Below are 20571 nucleotides of genomic sequence, written 5' to 3' on the forward strand. Positions count from 1 at the left end.
CTTCCAACAAAAAGACGTTTAATAATAAAAATCACACATTAAAAACTATGCTAGACAGGGCTGCCTTCAGATGTCTCCTAAAAGTTTAGTTATTTATCTCCTTGACATCTGAGAGGAGGTTCCACAGGTGGGCACCACTACCGAGAAGGCCCTCTGCTTGGTTCCCTGTAACCTCACTTCTTGCAATAAGGGAACCGCCACAAGGCCCTTAGAACTGGACCTCAGCATCCGGGCAGAACGATGGGGATGGAGACGCTCCTTCAGGTATAAAGGGCTGATGCCCTGTATGTAAATATTAATGATAATATTATCCATGCATCTGTCTAATCCCATTTTTAAAGCCATCCCAGTGTGTGACCATCACTACCTCCTGTGAGGGCAACCCCCCCCCCCAGCTCTTTCCATGTTTATCTGCAGGTAAATAGCTGCAATTCTGGCAACGCCTGCAGCAGATGCACAGAAAGGCTTCGACTGCAGCTCAACCCCAGTGGTACCTCGGGTTAAGTACTTAATTCGTTCCGGAGGTCCGAACTTAACCTGAAACTGTTCTTAACCTGAAGCACCACTTTAGTTAATGGGGCCTGCTGCTGCGCCGCCGCCGCACGATTTCTGTTCTTATCCTGAAGCAAAGTTCTTAACCTGAAGCACAATTTCTGGCTTAGTGGAGTGTGTCACCTGAAGTGTATGTAACCCGAGGTACCACTGTATCTCTGAAAAGGTGCCAAAGACAAAGGTTACAGGGCCCCACCATCACACAAAAAAACCCCACCTTTATCTGCTAGAGACACAGAGCGAGACACGTTGCAATGGTGGGGGCTTGTTTGAGGGTCTTTATTAAAAGCAGGAAGGTCTTAGGAACATGGACTTGGTGATGCCCCTTTTACCCGTCGCCCCCTCCCCACATCGACGCTCCCCCGACATCAACAGCCCCCCCTGGAAGGGCATCTGGCGGGAGGTATAGGCAACTGGGTCTCCAACTGGGGAGAGGACAGAAATATATCAAGGGGGGGGGGAATTCCCCAAAGGCAGGAGAGGAGCAGAGGCAGCAGCCCCTCTTCCCCCCCATAGCAGGGAATATTTGGCAAAATCCCACCCACCCCACGAACAAGCGCACACTCCCTGAAACAGCCCCCCAAGCACGCCTGCCCCCCACAATAGAGGGGTCTCTCATCCCAAAATTATAGCCTCTCCCCAATCCTAATGGCCCACCCTCATAAAAAATATAGCTGCACACAGAAATCCACTCCACTCCCAATTCGTCTCTCCTCCATCCCAGGCCTTATGGGGCACCAACATGGCACCCTCCCGATCAACTGGACTACAACTCCCATCAGCCCCAGGGCTAGAGAGAACAGGTCCGGGAAAGGCTTTTCCCTCCGCCTGAGGCCTTGGAGTAGGCCAGGCAACGAGGTGCCCTCCAGTGGCTGCCGTACCCCAGCTCCCATCAGCCTCAGCCAGTGTGGCCCGTGGTGAAGGATGATGGGAATTGTAGTCCAGTAATACCTGAAGGGTGCCGCATCAACTGCCACCACCACGCTTTAATTCCTGCTTGGCCCAATTGGCTAAAGGGCACCAGCCTCATGCCACTAGCCCCCTCCTCCATGTTGTGCACCCCTTGCCCCCCCAAAAAAAATCGGCCTAGTGACCCCGCACCCAAACACTGGTTGCCCTTCCCCAAAGCCCTGTCCCAAGACCTCAGCCTTCCTGCCATATTTTGCCACAGAGGGAGCACACACACGTACCTCCCCTCTGCCCATCTCAGAGACCAAAAAATGAGAGTTTGCAGGGCCCAATGCCTCCAACTGGAGCCAGGAAAGCAGGCTGCCACGTTGACACAGCTCGGATAAGGGCAGGCTTGCTTCCCCCTTCGCAGGGCAGTTAAAATATTTTAACCAACACAAAAGTAACAGGCCCGAGAGGCTGTCAAGAAAGGGGCGTCTTCTCACGTTCCTGCTCTCGCTTTCCCCCAAAGTATCATCCCTAATTTCCGCCCCACATCAATTGGGTCGAGGGCTGGTCCCATAAACTGGGTTCCACAGGGTCAGCCCATATTATTTTAGCCCCCCCCACCTCCCCGCGAGACACACCGCAACCCCCCCTCCCCGCAAAGCTGCTCTTTCGTTCCCTCGTTTCACCCACCGGGTGACTGGAAAGAGCCAATACAAAGTCACATTCTTTCTGTGTCCCCAGCCCCACCCCACCCTGCCGCAGTTCCCCCATTCGCCGTGCCCCTTTCACAGAGGGAGGTAGTCTTGTCCACCGTTTTATTAGAGCTGCTGGTCAGTCCGAGGCCCAGGTGGGTCATAGTCCGCACAGCTCCCCTCCTCGGGGAGCTCTGGAGTGGTTCGTCGCAGCCTCACTCCCACCGCAGGCAAGATGTAGCAGATCGATCGATCGTGCCCATTCCGTCTCCCTTATCTCGCACGCAAACACACACACACCCCCTTCGTGAAAGGCCAGCGGGGTGTTTGCAACCAGCCCGCAGCCCGCCTTCACATTTTTCAGTGTTCGCACTCAGAACCTGCCCTGCGCCCATCTCGTCCCTCACAGGTGCGCCGGGATGGATATTCCCTCTGCAGGGTTCGAGGAGTTGTTCTGTTTAGACGGTGCCTGTGGGTCAGCCCACAAAATGCTCCCCGCCCCCGGAACAGGGGGCTGGAGTGGTCCAGTCCGAGAAGCTCAAGCGGAACAGTTCACATCGACAGAAACGGTTGAGGGGAAGAAGACCTGGCGGGGAGAGGGCTGCGCCATCTACCTGGTTGTGGGAGGGGAGAATTCTGGTCCGAAAGGTGGAAGCGGGCGTGGCTGGGATCAACTCCGCCCCTGCGGCTCCTTGTGGGCGTGGCCAGGCTAAGCCCGCCCCAGCTTGCAAATCTCCAAGTTTGGTTGTAGCGTGGGCCGTTCCCGTCACCGCCTCTGCCACTCCTGGTCCCGGCTTGGCCGCTGGGGAGTTAACGCCGCCCTCTTCTGCCGTGGCCCCCGCCCCAGTGGGCGCAAAGCTGTTCCCAGTCCCCACCCCATAAGCTCCTCTCTCTCTGTCTCTCTCTCGGGCCGGATGTTGGGAGGGAGGAAGTAGTAAAAGGGGGTCACTGCGGGGCACCCAGCTCCACCGAGAGCCCCTCAAAGGCAATGAGCATGGCCTGGCGCACGCGATCTGTCAGTGCCGGCACGTCTTCAGCCACCAGCTCCCGCGTAGGCATGGGAGGCAGGATCTGGACCGTGCAGCGCCCTGCGCCGGAGGAGGAGGAGACGGAGGCAGCGGAAAGGGGCCGTGGTGATGTAGCCGGAACAGGTGGGGGGCAGAAAGGGAGAGAGAAGGAAAGAAAAAGAAAAGCGTTAAGTGAGGCAGGGCAGGGGGTATTTACCGTATTTTTCGCACCATAGGACGCACCGGGCAATAGGACGCACCTTGTTTTAGAGGGGGGAGAACAAGAAAAAAAATTCTCCCCCTCTCTGCCCAGCGCCCCTTCAGCGAAGCGGCAGGAGGCGCTGCGCAGAGAGAGGGAGAATTTCCCCCCTCTTGTTTTCCCACTCTAAAACAGGTGGCTACCTTGGAAGCCTGGAGAGCGAGAGGGGTCAGTGTGCACCGACCCCTCTCGCTCTCCAGGCTTCAGGTTCCTTTCAACCTGCTCTTTGGGGCTGGCGGGGGGAAGCCCACCACCAGCCCCAAAGAGCAGGTCAGGGAGCAGCGGAAAGGCGCAGCGGAGAGGCTGCTGCCATAGTCGCACGTCACTTCTCCAGCTGGGAGAGGGTCGCGGGCTATGGCTTCTTCGCTCCATAGGACGCACACACATTTCCCCTTCATTTTTGAAGGGGGAAAAGTGTGTCCTATAGAGCGAAAAATACGGTAATTACAGTCATTCCTCGGGTTGAATGTGCTTCGAGATGAGCGCGTTCGAGTTGCGCTCCGCGGCAACCCGGAAGTAACGGAGCACGTTACTTCCGGGTTTCGCCGCTTGCGCATGCGCAGACGCTCAAAATGACGTCATGCGCATGCGCAGAAGTGCCAAAGCGTGACCCGCAGACACGGGTTACGTTTGCTTCTAGATGCGAACGGGGCTCTGGAACGGATCCCGTTCGCATCTCGAAGTACCACTGTATTTTCATTTATTTGCCTGCTAATTTCATATTCCCACTTTCCTCCCAGGTCAGCTCACAACGTAAATTAAAACAGATACAGCGGACGCTCGGGTTGCGAACGTGATCCGTGCGGGATGCACGTTCGCAACCCGCAGCGATGCGTCTGTGCATGCGCATGTTGCGATTCTGCACATGCGTGATTGCTGAAACCCAAAAAAACGCAACCTGAAGCGTCTGTAACCCGAGGTATGACTGTACATGTATGGCTGATTTACCTATTTTAACCCCCCCCCCAAACTAAGTAGCCCTATTGAAAGCAGCACTGAAAACACTCAAAGCCATTTAACCCCCAAAATTACATCACCCACCTTCAGAAGACCCTACCACAACAGCCAGTGAGTGGCCACAGGTTTGTCAGAACCAGCCCCGTCCCTGGGGATAAGGGAAGGGAAAGGGAGGGAAAAGGAGCCAGACGGCTGGACTCACCCGTGGCGAAACGCCGTTCCTTCTTACTGTAGAAATCCCGATACGATGAGATCACAACTGGGATGATAGGAACCTGGAAAGGGGCAGGGAAGGGAGGAACAGCGTGAAGACGACAAAAAGATAATACACTTTAGGGAGGGCTGTTAAAAAAAAAAGGTGTCTAAACATCTTTTAAAAGTTGTTTTGATTTGGTGGCTGTCGTGGTCTTTTGGGAAACAAATCCCAGAGTTTAGCTGTGTGCTGCATGAAAAGGGTTCCAGCATTATGAGAAAATCCTTCCTTCCTTTCTCCCTCCCTCCTTTTTCAGCTCTTTCTTCCCTCCTTCCTTCTTTCTGTCATGGTCTCTCGCCTATTAAGGACTTTGCAAGGACTGGAAAAAGTGCACCCGATTCTCTGAATAGTGCCATAGGAATGCTAATTTTTTTGTTATGAAAACACACCTCTTTGCACTTTTTGACACCTGAGGTGCTTCACTGAATGGTGCCCACCTCTTTTCCGCCATCGACTCTGTTCCTTACGACTTGGAGCAGTTTTGTTTTAGAGCAGCACTGGTTTCCTCTGCTTTTATAACCATGCGCTGCATGGCTGAGATTTCTGCGTTGCAGGGGGTAGGACCCTGGGGCTTCCTTCCAACTCTGCAATTCTATGAAATGAAAGGACTCTGCCTCTGAAACCCTGGATACCCACGGACAGTCCGTTTAGGCCAGTGTTTCCCAAACTTGGGTCTCCCGCTGTTTATGGACTACAATTCCCATCATCCCTGACCACTGGCCTTGCTAGCCAGGGATAATGGGAGCTGTAGTCCAAAAACAGTTGCGAGACCCAAGCTTGGGACACCCTGCTTTAGGCAATACAGAGTCAGGCAGACCAATATTCTGACTCTAAGACACCTTTCTTTGGCTTAACAAAAATAAAAGCAGCACTCCTGGTTCATGCTTTGCATACATCTTCCTGCTAATCTTTGGTGTAGTGGTTAAGAGCGGTAGCCTCGTAATCTGGGGAACCGGGTTCGCATCTCCGCTCCTCCACATGCAGCTGCTGGGTGACCTTGGGCCAGTCACACTTCTTTGAAGTCTCTCAGCCCCACTCACCTCACAGTGTGTGTGTTGTGGGGGAGGAAGCGAAAGGGGAATGTTAGCCACTTTGAGACTCCTTCGGGTAGTGATAAAGCGGGATTATCAAGTCCAAACTACAAAACAGCCCTGCGAAGTACAATTATCCCTGTTGGGAGAGGTCAAGGGGTGTGGCAGAGACGCGCTTGGCAAGTCAGTGGCGGAGGAGAGACTTGGAGGTGGCTTCCTGGCTCTTAACCTGCTGCTCTGCAACCTTAACAAGACACACACTATGTGCGTTGGGCTCAGAGGTCACCCCTGCCGGATTTCAGAGGCCAAAACCGCACAGGGGGTTGCAGCTCGAGTTGCCCCCACGACTAAGTAAAGAGGAAAGGACTCCCTACCTGGGCTTGCACAGCCAAATGGAAGGCACCCCGCTTGAAGGGCAGCATGGAGCCGTTGTGGTTCCTGGTCCCCTCGGGGAACACCCAGACCCGAACCTGCAGGGGGGTCAGAGGAGAAAAAGAAGGAGCATAAGTAGCTGCAGGCTGCACAGATACAGCTAAAGGGGTTCCTTTCTGTGCCCTCCGTTCCCCAAGCCGAAAAAGCTTTCCCCAGTGGCTGCTAGAGACCCAGCACAAGAACCCTCCATAAGAAGAGCCCGGCCTGGATCCGGCCCAGGGTATGTTTCCCAAGCAGAAGCACATGGGCAGAACATCCCTCCACTGTCGTTTGGGTCCCAGAAACTTGTATCTGGAGCTACACTGCCTCTAAAAACGGACAATCCGTTCGGCCAAATAGATGTCGCAATCCACACACTCCGCCCTGCGGTGGCGGCGATTTAGCAGACGGCTAAATCGGCGCAGAGCAAATCCAAAAAAGCCCTTCTCTGTGGAGAGAGCTTGAGGCCGGCTTGTTTTCCTACAAAAGCGTCTCCCTCCTCCTTGTGCACTCCAAGATGGTGTGTTCCACCCACTGAGGAGACAGTACCAGTACAGTGGTACCTTGGTTCTCAAACTTCATCCGTTCCGGGAGTCCGAAACCGTTCGAAAACCAAAGCGCGGCTTCCAATTGGCTGCAGGAGCTTCCGGCACTCAAGCAGAAGCCGCGGCGGACATTCGGCTTCCGAAAAACATTCGCAAACTGGAACACTTACCTCCAGGTTTGGGGCGTTCAGGGGCCGATTTGTTCAACAACTAAGCCGTTCAGGAACCAAGGAACCACTGTGATTAAGAGCCGCACGCTACAATGGCAAACTTCCCTCTCTCCCACTCTCTGCCCAAAAGGGCTGTACCAGCAAGTTAGCATTTAAGCAAGTTGGGAAAGTCCAAGAGGCCAGTACCCAGCCGCACGCCCTTGTGAATTTTGGGGAAAATAATCAATATTAGCTCTCTTGCTGCATCCTGTACACCCAGCCACGACACAGACACAATCCCACTTCGCAATCCCTTCCTCCTACCTCCCCCCCCCCCCGTGCCTCCAGATCCCCCACGGTTCCCCAAAATGTAGGCAGCCCCGCCTCCCGTTCCAGCAACACTCACATCCTCACAGAGCATGGTTTGCGCCGTCTCCGCCATGACGCTAATGGCGTCGTCGGTTTTCTTGCGGTTGATGAAGATGATGCCCCCTAGCCAGCACGCCAGCCCCACTGTGCCCATGTACATCAGCTCCTTCTTGGCGATTGGCACACACCGGTCGGGCAAGACTTCCATCATCCCTGCAGGGCAGCGGAGAGGGAGGAAAGTGGGAAGGTTAGCCATGGCAACAGATCAAGGCCGCCCAGCCCACTATGTGCCAGAACAGCGGTCGGGGGGCGACCATGGCCTGGTGGCACAGCAAAGGCCCAGCCAGAGTAAAACAGAGGTGGGGAATCTGTGGCAATTTGTATCTTATTGACTACAACTCCCATCGTCCCTGACCACTGGGCCATGCTGCCTGGAGGCTGTTGGGAGCCTCAGAACCTTCTGCAGGGACACAGCTTCCCCACTGGGATGTAAAAGCAAATTTTTCGCACTTCCTGGACTCCGTTCCTGTGCAAAATTCAACTAAAAAGGTCAACCAAAATTTGAGGCAGCCAATGCAGTCCCCTCTGGATGTAGTTTGACTCTCAGCAGACGGCGGCCAAGAGGAACAGGAGTTGTGGTTCAGTCACATGTGGAGGGTTGGGCTATCCCAGACTAGATTACTTTTGATAATCAGGCCTGATTATTGTCTTCCAAAGCAACTCCTCTATTCTGAACTTAAAAATGGAAAGCATAATGCTGGTGGTCAACAAAAAAGGTTCAAGGACTCTCTCAAGGCAAATCTAAAAAATGTAGTATAAACACCAACAACTGGGAAACACTGGCCTGTGAGCGCTCCAGTTGGAGAACAGCCTTTTCCAAAGGTGTCATGGGCTTTGAAGGCGCTCGAACTCAGGACGAAAGGGAGAAACATGCTAAGAGGAAGGCATGCTTGGCAAACCCTCACCGTGATCAACTCCCACCCGGAAACCAATGTCCCCACTGTGGAAGGACGTGTGGATCCAGAATTGGCCTCCATAGCCACTTACGGACTCACTGTTAAAACCGTGTTTACGGCAGACAATCTTACTCGGCTACGAGTGATCGCCAAAGAAGAAGACTTTTGAAGATGCCTTCCCAGCTCTGCAAATCAGGTGTGGGGAACGTCCCCAGAGGTTTTGGGTTGCCAACTGCCACCATCCCTGGCTGCAGGCCACGCTTACTGGGGCTGATGGGAGTTGTTGTAGTTTAGCATGAGACTTTGAACTGCAGGGTCGCAGGTTCGAGCCTCATGTTGGTCAAAAGATTCCTGCGCTGCAGGAGGGGTTGGGCTAGGTCAATGCTTTTTTTCCTAAAAAAATGCTTAGGGGTACTCTCATTTTCCTTCTCATATTGAAATACTGCCCCTGAATGAGGCCAAACTTAGATGCACAAAATGTTTATGGGTATGCGTCCCCCCAGGAAAAAAGCACTGGGCTAGGTGAAGCTCAGGGTCACTTCCAACCTTACAATTCTTTGAACATCTAGGGGTCCAAAGTCTCCCCGCACCTGCTTAGAAACCAACGTAAGGTGAAGTAAAGGTAAAGGGACCCCTGACCATTAGGTTCTGTCGTGGCTGACTCTGGGGTTGTGGCGCTCATCTCGCTTTATTGGACGAGGGAGCCGGCGTACAGCTTCCAGGTCATGTGGCCAGCATGACTAAGCCGCTTCTGGCGAACCAGAGCAGCCCATGGAAACACCGTTTACCCTCCCACCGGAGCGGTAACTATTTATCTACTTGCACTTTGGCATGCTTTCGAACTGCTAGGTTGGCAGGAGCAGGGACCGAGCAACGGGAGCTCACCCCGTCGCGGGGATTCGAACCGCCGACCTTCCGATCGGCAAGTTCTAGGTTTTGTGGTTTAACCCACAGCGTCACCCGTGTCCCTGGAAACCAATGAAGATTGCTTTAAAGTGGGCAGGAACTCTTAATAAATTTGGTGGTATGGTAAAATGGACTGACGGAAGAGGCCACGAGGGGTTTCCTACTCACATTCTGGCCACCTACCCAGACCCCCTTCCCCCCCCCCTACCCAGACGTACCAAGCAAGTCAAGCGAGCTCTGATGGTTGGAAACGATCACATAAGGCTGCTTGATGTTGAAGTTCTCTGTCCCCCGCACGTCAATCTTGATCCCGTACAGGTATTTCACATGTAGCATCATGGACCGGATTATCCTGGAGATGGAAAAGAAAAGAGGAGAAACTTGTTCACCTGTGACTTCCGCACCTCACTGCACCGCAGTCACTGATGATGACAACAACAGTTTGCCATCTTCCCTTCTGCAAGGTTCACCTAGTGGCTTCATTATACAGTGGCACCTTGGTTTTTGAACGTAATCTGTTCCAGAAGTCCGTTCGACTACTGAAACGTTCAAAAACCAAGGCGTGGCTTCCGATTGGCGCAATAGCCAACAGCAGCATCGGACATTCGGCTTCCAACAAACATTCGAAAACCGGAATACTTCTGGGTTTCGGGAGCCAAAATGTTCGAGAAACAAGGCATTTGAGAACCAAGGTTCCACTGTATATTTTTAGGTGCCAGGCAAAAACATTCCTCTTCAACTGGGCTTTGGGCTGATTAATTTGCCACCACCTTTTAAATACCTTTGTGGGAGCGCGGGTTACTGTTTTGTTGCTGTTGTTTAGCTATTTATTTGTGTTTTTATCTTGTGAACTGCCCTGAGATCTTTTAATGAAGGGTGGTGTAAATATCAAAATAAATACAAATAAAAATAAAATAATAAGCTGTCAGTCATAAATAATTTCTGAGGCACTGAGGTGTCTGGAGTGCTCATGCTCCCTCTAGAGGCCAGTGCTGTTCAATGCAGCTCTCAGTTTTCAAAATACCAAAGCAGCAAGAAGTTGTTTTTATTGCTTTTGTTGGCTCTCTCTTTCTACCAATACGGTAAAGGTAAAGTCCACAGGAGGCCAACCTGCATATAACCATGTAAGAAGCAGCCACCACAAGACATTTTGCTGCCTCAGGCGAAGTCCAAGATGCCTCCCTGTGGCATTCCACTAACCTAAAAGATCGCCTCATCCCCTACGTCTCAGATATATAAGTTAATCATCAAATGGCACAATGGCACCTTAAACCCAGGTTTCAGTGGCCGCAATGGAACGTCTAGGTACCTCTTTGTTTACAATGAATTTTGGTGTGATGGTGGTTCATTTTATTTTTATACTGCTTTATATATATATTTTTAAAAATCTCGAAGCTTCCTTGGAGGTATTTAAGCAGAGGTTGGATGGCCCTCTGTCATGGATGCTTTGGCTGAAATTCCTGCAATCAAGGGGGGTGGGCTAGATGACCCCTGGGTCCCTTCCAACTCGTGATTCTATGATATCTGCCAAATCTGCCCCTAAGACTCGCCTTCAGTCCTTAAACCGCACTGCTAGCTAAAACCAAGCCACAGGTCCATGCAGTGGCGTAGCGTGGGGGGGTGCAGGGGGGGCCGGCCGCACCGGGCGCAACATTTGGGGGTTAGGGGGCGCAAATCCACAGGTTAGGGGGCGCAAATCCACGGGTTAGGAGGCATAAATTACTTGCCTTGCCCCGGGTGCTGACAACCCACGCTACGCCACTGGGTCCATGTAGCCCGGCATTCCGTTCAGAGCAAAATTCCAGGAGGCCAAATGTCAGCAGTGGGCAGGGGCAGAAACAAAAGTTGGCAAATAAAATTAATGCCAAATTTACCTCAGTGCAGTAGGCTAGTTTACCCTGTTCTATCCTTAATCTAAGGAAAGAAGAGCCATTGTCAGAGTCCAGCTAGGCCAAAAGCTATCAAGGAAGGGTGCAGAGCAGAACCGCATTAAACTGATTTTATCTATAGATAATCCAGAAACAATGGAAACGTTTAAATGATTATTTATGTAGACAAAGATTAAATGTAAGGTATTGGTTGTGTTTAGAATAGATTTATGAAAGATTTAGAAAACTTATTGATTAGAATATTTGTATGAGATTGTATGGGGAAAATACGGAATAACAGATACAATGTTGCTTAAAATGTATATAGGAAGTGCAGTGTAAGCGATGGAAGTCAATCAACGAAATTTTATTGAGATATTTGTAGAATAAATTTGGAAGAAATTCTTCCAACTTTTCTTCTTTTCCTTATTTTTTCTTTTTCTTTTCTTCCTTTTTTCTTTTCTGTTCTTTTTTATATATGTGTACTTATCTGAAATATATATGTATGTATGTATTTGCTTGTATTTTGTAATCATTATGTTAAATAAAATAAATAAATAAATAAAAAACAAACAAACTGATTTTATCTATAGATACTCGTAATGGGAAAAGCTTAAACTGCAAATAAAACTCAGTTCTAGAGAGTAACACAAATAAGGCAGGAATTATCCTTTACAAAGTGCAAGGAGATATCAAGTGTCAGTATTGTTCTTACTATTTCAAGCAGCACAAAGAACTAGAATTTCTACACAGCAACATACTGAGATGGGGGCTATTCTGTCATGAATTTCCTCGTTCAAATACATTACAAAATCACACCATTCAGATCCAGATGTTTCACCCCTCCCATTGCAAGAATCTGCTGACAATGTTTCAGAAAGGAGGGGGCGGATTTTGCTCATTGCTGCTTCTGCTCCAGCCTGACTTCAAAGGGAGTCTGAGTGTTATCTGTATATAGATAAAGTGACTGCTCAAGCAGCTGTAACACTCAATCAGTCCAGCGTCTCCGATTAGTCATGAGTTTATGTAGTAGCTGTAGAGAATAAAAGAAGTTATACTTCATTGTCTGTGTGGTTCATACTCTGCTGTGCTCCGCTGACTTTTGGAACTGAGTTTGGTGCTCACAGCTCTGAGTTGTGAGTCCACAGCACTTAGACCTGCTCCCTGCAGTGGAAGGTTTCTGGAAGCGCTTTCCAGCTCACCTGGCTCAGTCGGGGCTGAAGAGGTTGAGCCCAGTCGTTGGCACTGGCTCAAAGGCGAAGCTGACACACACACCCCCCAGCCGCCCTGTCCTCTTAAAATTTATTCCCAAGCTTTTCAACCAAAGCTACACCCCAAACCTTTTAATCCTTTTTAACACGTGTTTTATTCTGTGTTTGTATTGGTTAATAGGTTTGTATTTTAGCGACATGGTTTTTTCCAGATTGCATACCGCTTAAGAGGTTTTTAAAACATTAAGCGGTTCATAAATGCTTTCGGAATAATGTACCAGTAGAACCCAATTTACCTTCTGCCCGTCCCTCCTTCAAAGTATCGTCGTACAAATATGAAAAATGCTCTTAAGTCACATTATACAGAGATACCAAAGTTATGGAAACTGAAACGAAGAGCCGCTTGGAGCTCTTTGACATGCAGAGTGTACACTGTACAACGTGTGAATCTGGTTAGAGAGTATACGTTACTTGTTGAATTCGCACACAGAGTAAGAAAATAGCTTTATTCTGGGAATAAATCAGAACCTGGATAGAAAAGTGGTCTAGCTCTAACCTAACTAATCGAAGACAAAAAGGAGCCATGCCTGCTTCGCTGTTTTCCGATGATAGATTCAAGGTGACCTCTCACCTTGAGGTCTGAGGAGGAAGCGTGAGAAAGTTGTAAACAGGATGCAACCTAAGACATAGCCGTCTGAATTTTTACAAGGACAGGGAGGCCAGAAAATAGGTCAGAGGCTACATAAGGACAGGGAGGCCAGAAAATAGGTCAGAGGCTGCCCGTCCCTGGGCAGTCTCGAACCACCAACCTTCCGGTTAACAGGCACAGGGATAGTCTGGGAGTCTGGAGGTCCATTGCTCTGCCTGCCTTAAAGGTAAAGGGACCCCGACCATTAGGTCCAGTCGTGACCAACGCTGGGGTTACGGCACTCATCTTGCTTTACTGGCCGAGGGAGCCGGCGTACAGCTTCCGGGTCATGTGGCCAGCATGACTAAGCCGCTTCTGGCGAACCAGAGCAGCGCACAGAAACGCCGTTTACCTTCCTGCCGGAGCGGTACCTATTTATCTACTTGCACTTTGATGTGCTTTCGATCTGCTAGGTTGGCAGGAGCTGGGATCAAGCAACGGGAGCTCACCCCGTCGCGGGGATTCGAACCGCCAACCTTCTGATCGGCAAGTTCTAGGCTCTGTGATTTAACCCACAGCGCCACCTGCGTCCCATCTGCCTGCCTTAACCCCATGCAAAAAAACTCTCTCTTTTCTTCTTAAGTTTTAATTTATACTTTTCAAGTCTATACAATTCATTAGCTTTGCAATCAATTTAACATTTCTGAGTTGGACTTCCTTCCCCCTCTTCCTCCTCTCTCAGCAAGCAGGGTCATGCCCAATCTTCCAACAAAAGATTTACGAGTCGTCCCGTCCCGCCCCCCCCCGGCCAAACACAACAATGGCTGCACCCACCATTGCGCTGGCTTTGTGAACATCCCCCCAGCACAGGGACTTCCTTTGGCATGGAAGAACAATGTTCCCCAAGCCTCTGTCCCCCATGGGCCCCCTAAATCTGTTCTAGGGGGTTCCCCCCCAAAAAACACACACTCTGGAGCAGATTTGGGGAAGGTGGAAGGGAACAGGGGGAGTCCCACTGCACGAACGAAAATCCTTGCTCTCGCAGAATGAGATAACTGAATACCTCCCAAAGAGCCTAATACACACAAACAAACAAATTCTTGTGCTTACTTCATATTCTCCACGTTGCGCCCACGGACTGCGCAAATAGGGATGACGATGACGGCCAGGAAGAGGATGTAGCTGTTGTAGAACGCCATCTTGCAGAAGTACTTGAAGGTGGCACTCCATTCGTAGAGAAGCGGAACCACCACCAGGAACAAGATGAGGAGCCCCTGGCCCAGCGAAATCTCCATTGTCCCTGCAGGGGGGAGGGAAAGAGTTAACTCCGTTTCTATTTCAGCAGCCATTTTAAAGGCATTCTTCCATTTTATAGCTTGCTTTTCATTGGGTTTTGTTTTATCTCTGTTGTATTTGTTACACTTAGCATACACTGCTGAGAGACAGCTGCAATTGAACAGCATATAAATTTTCATAATATTTATACACCGCTTGTTGTTGTTTTAAAAAAAACCCTCAAGGAAGCTTTCAAAAAGACACGACAAATAAAATTGACAACAAATCAAAACTGTCAAAAAGTTAGCATAGCAATAGACCGAAATGGATAAAAACTCAGAGATTAAAATGGTCAAAAGAATCATCATTAATAGATATTTTGGATTCTTGTAAGCTCTAAATGCCAAACACAACCCCCCTAAAAGCAGTTTCTGTAAAAATGTATATCCATAACAAAATCATGAAATTAAACTACAGCATACATAATAATTCATAACACTGTGTTTGTTTCACTTCTCGGGTTGGCACGGCCATCGGTTGAGATATGGGGATTGGCCAAAGACGTTCAAGTGAGCTCATAGCTGCACAGAGAAGAAGCGTTGAACTAGGACTCCCAGCGCCTCGTGTGCGATCATGACTCCGATATACCCTTCTGCATCTTCACTGCTTAAGCCTGGTGCATGGCAAAGCGAACTACAGCTAGATGGCACCATTCCCCACTCAGAGAAGACCTATAAGCCCCTCTTGAATGGGCAGACTTTTGCTGGGCTGTCAAACCATCAAAATTCTGCCTTGAGGCCACCCAAAGTCGACACCCAGAGATCTTCTCTGATAAAGCAAGTGAGGCAGGTTCATTTTGCAAGCTTCTGTCCTAAGACTGCAGGACTAGGATGTTTTTATGCAGTTCCTTGCAAGTACACACACACACACACACACACACACACACACAAATGTGGCACCTGAGATTTCACCAGGAGTGGATCCACACACAGGGGGAAAAACGCTATGGAAAATTGCATAGAATATTTTTTGCTCTCTGGCGCCATCTGGTGTTGCATGTTTCTAACACATGCAAAATGCTGTTTTTTGACTAATGTAGTTGAGTCCTAGATTTATTCTGGACCACTGTCTTGCCTTGGTAAAGGACTGGATGAGAGCCAGCCAACAAGTTGCTGTTTTTATTTTTATTATATATATTTGTGGTTTTATACTTTTATTTTCTTCTGTGAACCGCCCTGAGACCTCCGGGTATAGGGCAGTATATAAATTCAATAATAAATAAATAATAATAATATTATTTCCAAAGATTTTTAGCACAATCTAGCTTGAAAATAAAGGGACACAGGTGGTGCTGTGGTCTAAACCACTGAGCCTAGGACTTGCCGATCAGAAGGTCGGCGGTTCGAATCCCCGCGACGGGGTGAGCTCCCGTTGCTCAGTCCCAGCTCCTGCCAACCTAGCAGTTCGAAAGCACGGCAAAGTGCAAGTAGATAAATAGGTACCGCTGTGGCGGGAAGGTAAACGGTGTTTCTGTGCGCTGCTCTGGTTCGCCAGAAGTGGCTTAGTCACATGACCCAGAAAAACTGTCTGCAGACAAACGTCGGCTCCCTCGGCCAGTAAAGCGAGATGAGCGCCGCAACCCCAGAGTCATCTGCGACTGGACTTAACTGTCAGAGGTCCTTTACCTTTTATTTTTTAGCTTTAAAGCACACACACACACACACACACATACCCTCCACTTTCCCACACCACTATTGCAACATGTACACCATAGCCTGGTCATTCAAAAGCATCCTGCTAATGTGAACTGAAAAACAAGAGAGGCAGTGCAGGGCACTGACGCGAGGGAGCAATGATGGAGGGAAAAGCTCAGGGCGGCTGACAGGCAGGCTGGGCAGCAGCCCAGGAAATCAGTTTTGCAACCCCACATCAAGGAATCCAGCAACCCAACTGTGCTAGGAGGCAAGCTGCCAAATTATGCCCTGCGTTCCTTTGTGCCCTATCTCTCTCCACCCACCCACATGCGTGCCTTTTCCCAGCTCCTGAGAGTTTGCCATTTGGGGGCACAGATACTTGGCCACTGTACTGCATGCTGCAGTAACTTCCAGACTAGATTACTGCAGAGCAGCCTACATGGGGCTGCCCTTGAAGACGGCTCAAAAACTCCAAGGGGTCCAAAATGCAGCGCCCAGATTACCAGCTGCGGTTCCGTTTGCATCTCGCACAACATCCGTTTTAAAACAGTGACACTGGTTGTTTCCGGGCTCAATTCAAGGTGCTTACATGTTATATAAACCCTCTTGGTTGTTTCCCAACCCTCAGAGGCTTGGAGGGTAGGGGTGGCCCAGGAGAAGACCTGTTTTGTGGCAGCCCCTAAGTTGTGAGGCCACCTCCCCACAGAGGGGTACCTGGCAACTTCCAGAGGCACGTTGGTAATACAGCTATCAGTGAATGTTATAGAAACACTGCTAATCCTGGCTTTCAGAACAGAAGGTGTCTATTTTTAGGGGGGGGGGGCAATTTCTTCATTTTAAATTCTTGTAGCCTATTTTTGCCATTGCTTAATAATTTGTTTCCATGAACAAGTTATGTTTGAAGGCAGAGAGCCTTCTCGGTAGTGGCACCCACCCTGTGGAATGCCCTCCCATCAGATGTCGAGAAAATAAACAACTATCCAGCTTTTAGAAGACACCTGAAGGCAGCCCTGTATCAGAAAGTTTTTAATGTTTGACGTTTTATTGTGCTCTTAATTCAGAGATGCCCAGAGTGGCTGAGGAAATCCAGACAGATAGGCGGGGTATAAATAATAAATGATGATGATGATGATGATGAAGATCTCAACGCTATTTCATACTGTCATGAGCATTATTTTTTATTAAATTTGTATGCTGCCCTTCATCTGTCAATCTCAGGGCAGTTCACACCATCAAAACAGAAGATAAAAACATAAACTGCATAATAAAAACAAGAACATTCCAAACCAATGACCACCCCGCTTGCCCCTCCACAGTTTTTCCCTTATTCATTTGAGGGGGGGGGGGAGTATAGGGAGCCAAAAGGAGCTAAACGATATCAAAACACAAACCAAACCAAAGTAATAATTAAACACAAACACAACTAAAAAGCTTTCAAATCAAATTGGTGATGGTGGGGAAAGAGTATAATACAATTTGATTCATGCAAAATGCATACATATTAGGTCAGTTTCCTCAAAACCAAACATTTCTCTAAATAAGTGGCTAAACAAGAAGACTGTCACAAGACCCTATAAGCGGACACACTGAGATTAGTATAGCGATGGCACAGGGTATACAGTTAAACTTTTGTATTTTGTTTCATAGAATCATATAGCTGGATGGGACACCAGGGGTCATCTAGTCCAACCCCCTGCAATGCAGGAATCTTTTGGGGCCCAGACACATGATTAAGAGTCTCGGGTTCAATTAAGTAAGTAAGTAAGTAAATAAGCAAGCAAGCTGGGCTCAGGATGCCTAGCATCAGTAAAATTACAGTAAAAACATAATGGGGGGTGGGGACCCAATTTAAAATACAGTGGTACCTCAGGTTAAGAACTTAATTCGTTCCGGAGGTCCGTTCTTAAGCTGAAACTGTTCTTTACCTGAAGCACCACTTTAGCTAATGGGGCCTCCCGCTGCCACCGCGCCGCCGGAGCAAGATTTCTGTTCGCATCCTGAAGCAAAGTTCTTAACCCGAGGTACTATTTCTGGGTTAGCAGAGTCTGTAACCTGAAGCGTATGTAACCTGAAGCGCATGTAACCCGAGGTACCACTGTACAGGTTAAAATGCAATTTAAAATGCAGCCTCATTTTAAAAGTAGCCCATATATCAAAACCATAAGGGGAGGGAAACATAAGGGTCAGACTGAGTCCAAACCAAAGGCCAGCCGGAACAGCTCTGTCTCGCAGGCCCTGCGGAAAGATGTCAAGTCCCGCAGGGCCCTAGTCTCTTGGGACAGAGCGTTCCACCAAGTCGGGGCCAGCACTGAAAAGGCCCTTTCCGGAGCTACCCCTTCCTCCAAGGAGCTTAAGTTCATCCTCACATACCTGAATGGCACCACATGGCTTAAGAAAAATGTCTCTTCCCCACCAGAAGGAACTGCAACTTCCCGACTCAGGCAAGTGAGGAAATGAATACCTGTATATCGGACTGAGGATCCGGTCTGATCAAAGGGAATGAACCTTCTGACCAACTGCAATAAGAGGAGGAGGAGGAGGAGCCGCCTCTGGCTTTTAGATTCCAGGTGGGCAGGACCAGGCAATAATAATAATAATATTAATAATAGGCTTTGCCTGGAGACTTCGCTTCTGGCAGAAGCTCAGGTCATTATCCTGAGAGGAACAGAGGCTTCATCAAAGGGGATAGGAGAAGAACGCAGAGTTCAGTGTCATTTGTCTTGGGTAAAACCAAGCTGGAAACTTGCCCCAGCAAGATCCCAGCATGCCAAAGGCATGCCAAAGGCCACCTGGGAATGGGGAGAGGAAGAGATAAGAAGGGGGAGGGGGGGAATACACACATTGGGATGGAATGTAGGAAACAGATTCCTGCTTCATGCCAGAGATAGTGAGATTTCCAACTTATCCCCTCCAGCCCAGAGGCGGCATTTGAAGCTGTAGATTCCAGCACAGAGCTGCCGCTGAAAGAGTTGGCAGAACTTTATGGCAGAAACATGGAAATATTTGGTTGGTTAACCAAAGGCTAAAAAAAAAAAAAAGGCAGTGGCGAAGATCTAGCGCCACACAAACAATTTGAAATATAATAAATAAATAAATAAATAAATAAATAATTTAATTTATACTCCGCCCACCTGGCTAGGTTTCCCCAGCCACTCTGGGCGGCTTCCAACAAAATATTAAAAATACAATAAAACACCAGACATTAAAAACGTCCCTAAACAGGGCTTTGTAGCATTTTGCAGTGCAAACTTCGTGTTTTGCAGCCACCACCCCTCCCAAAAAACACCCCCAACAACAACCCTGAGCAACTGATATATCAAACCGGGTTTTATATTTAACACCCAAAACCCCAAAATGATCCGAATTGCTCCAAACCCGGGCCAAAGTTTTGTAATAGTTTTGCAGAACAAACCCCACATTTTTGCAGCACGCCACAACCTGAGCAATGGGTAGATCACACTTGATTCTGAATGGGAAAATGGTGAGCATTCATCAACTTTATCCTCCGACGAGTCCGAAGACAACAAGGAGGAGGATGAATGCTTTAGGAGGTGGAAGGGAGCCCAAAGGTCATCTAGTCACAAAGAAATTCGCAATCGCATTTCCTAAAGAGCGTACACTGGGATTTCACCAAACCATGTTTCCCAGTAGTGATGTATGGAAGTGAGAGCTGGACCATAAAGAAGGCTGATCGCCGAAGAATTGATGCTTTTGAATTATGGTGCTGGAGGAGACTCTTGAGAGTCCCATGGACTGCAAGAAGATCAAACCTCTCCATTCTGAAGGAAATCAGCCCTGAGTGCTCACTGGAAGGGGAAAGCGGCAAACACATGTGCCTTTGATTCAGTCTCACATGTCTTCTGTGGAACAAAGGGCAGGTGCTTTTGTCTCTGGGAAACATATTCCAGCGTGAACAACTGCCAGGCGGCATGGATAAATCAGTTGTGAAACTGCAGCGTGCAGCTCTGAGCCAATACTACTGGGGGCGGAATTGCAAGTAAGAGCAATTCAACAGTGGAACAGGCTCCATTGGGAGGTTTTAAAGCAGAAATTGGATCGCCATCTGCCATGGGTGCATTGCAAGGGGGGTTGGACTAGATGACCCCGGGGTCCCCTTTCTTCATTGGACTAGTCATGTTGTACGGATGCCTGGTTATCCTCTTCCGAAGCAACAACTCTATTCCGAACTTAAAAATGGAAAGCGTAATGCTGGTGGTCAACAGAAGAGGTTTTAAGACTCTCTCAAGGCAAATCTAAAAAAATGTAGTATCAACACCAACAACTGGGAAACACTGGCCTGCGAGAGCTCCAGTTGAAGAACAGCCTTTACCAAAGGTGTCATGGGCTGTGAAGACACTCAAGCTCAGGACGCAAGGGAGAAACGTGCTAAGAGGAAGGCACGCTTGGCAAATCCACACCGTGATCAACTCCCGCCCGGAAACCAATGTCCCCACTGTGGAAGGAAGTGTGGATCCAGAATTGGCCTCCACAATCACTTACGGACTCATTGTTAAAACTGTGTTTATGGAAGACAATCTTACTCAGCTACGAGTGATCGCCAAAGAAGAACTATTGTTTAGTCATTTAGTCGTGTCCGCCTCTTCGTGACCCCATGGAGCAGAGCACGCCAGGCACTTCTGTCTTCCACTGCCTCCCGCAGTTTGGTCAGACTCATGTTTGTAGCTTTGAGAACACTGTCCAACCATCTCGTCCTCCGTCGTCCCCTTCTCCTTGTGCCCTCCATCTTTCCCAACAAGAAGAACTATGGAAACAGCAAATGCTCAGGAGCAGGTTGTTCAGAGAAGCAAAGGGCAGAGAACAAGGCAGCCATGCTCACCTAGGCATCTACCAGGACCACAACGGGAAGAATTTGAGTTTGAATTTGATATCCCGCTTTAGCACTACCTGAAG

At 49.0% G+C, this 20571-nt stretch overlaps 1 protein-coding gene across 5 annotated transcripts in view; it reads right to left on the reverse strand.

Annotated features, from left to right (window-relative positions):
* Positions 1-810: 810 nt before the first annotated feature.
* Positions 811-20571, reverse strand: part of AGPAT1 (1-acylglycerol-3-phosphate O-acyltransferase 1) — a 42759-nt gene continuing 22998 nt past the window's right edge. For 4 of the 5 annotated variants that reach the window (XM_083426591.1, XM_083426595.1, XM_083426592.1 and 1 more), the window contains exons 2-7: positions 13802-13991; positions 9203-9336; positions 7160-7335; positions 6023-6118; positions 4567-4639; positions 811-3229 (exon numbers count right to left, since the gene is read on the reverse strand). In XM_083426591.1, the coding sequence (XP_083282717.1) occupies positions 3087-3229; positions 4567-4639; positions 6023-6118; positions 7160-7335; positions 9203-9336; positions 13802-13991 (812 nt within the window). In that variant the 3' untranslated portion in view covers positions 811-3086. Of the gene's footprint in view, positions 3230-4566; positions 4640-6022; positions 6119-7159; positions 7336-9202; positions 9337-13801; positions 13992-18030; positions 18076-20571 lie in introns of those variants that run through there. The other variant, XM_083426593.1, reaches the window with a different exon arrangement.

This window comes from Podarcis tiliguerta, assembly GCF_965153285.1.
Source record: "Podarcis tiliguerta genome assembly, chromosome: 2".
NCBI classification, from domain to species: Eukaryota; Metazoa; Chordata; class Lepidosauria; order Squamata; family Lacertidae; genus Podarcis; species Podarcis tiliguerta.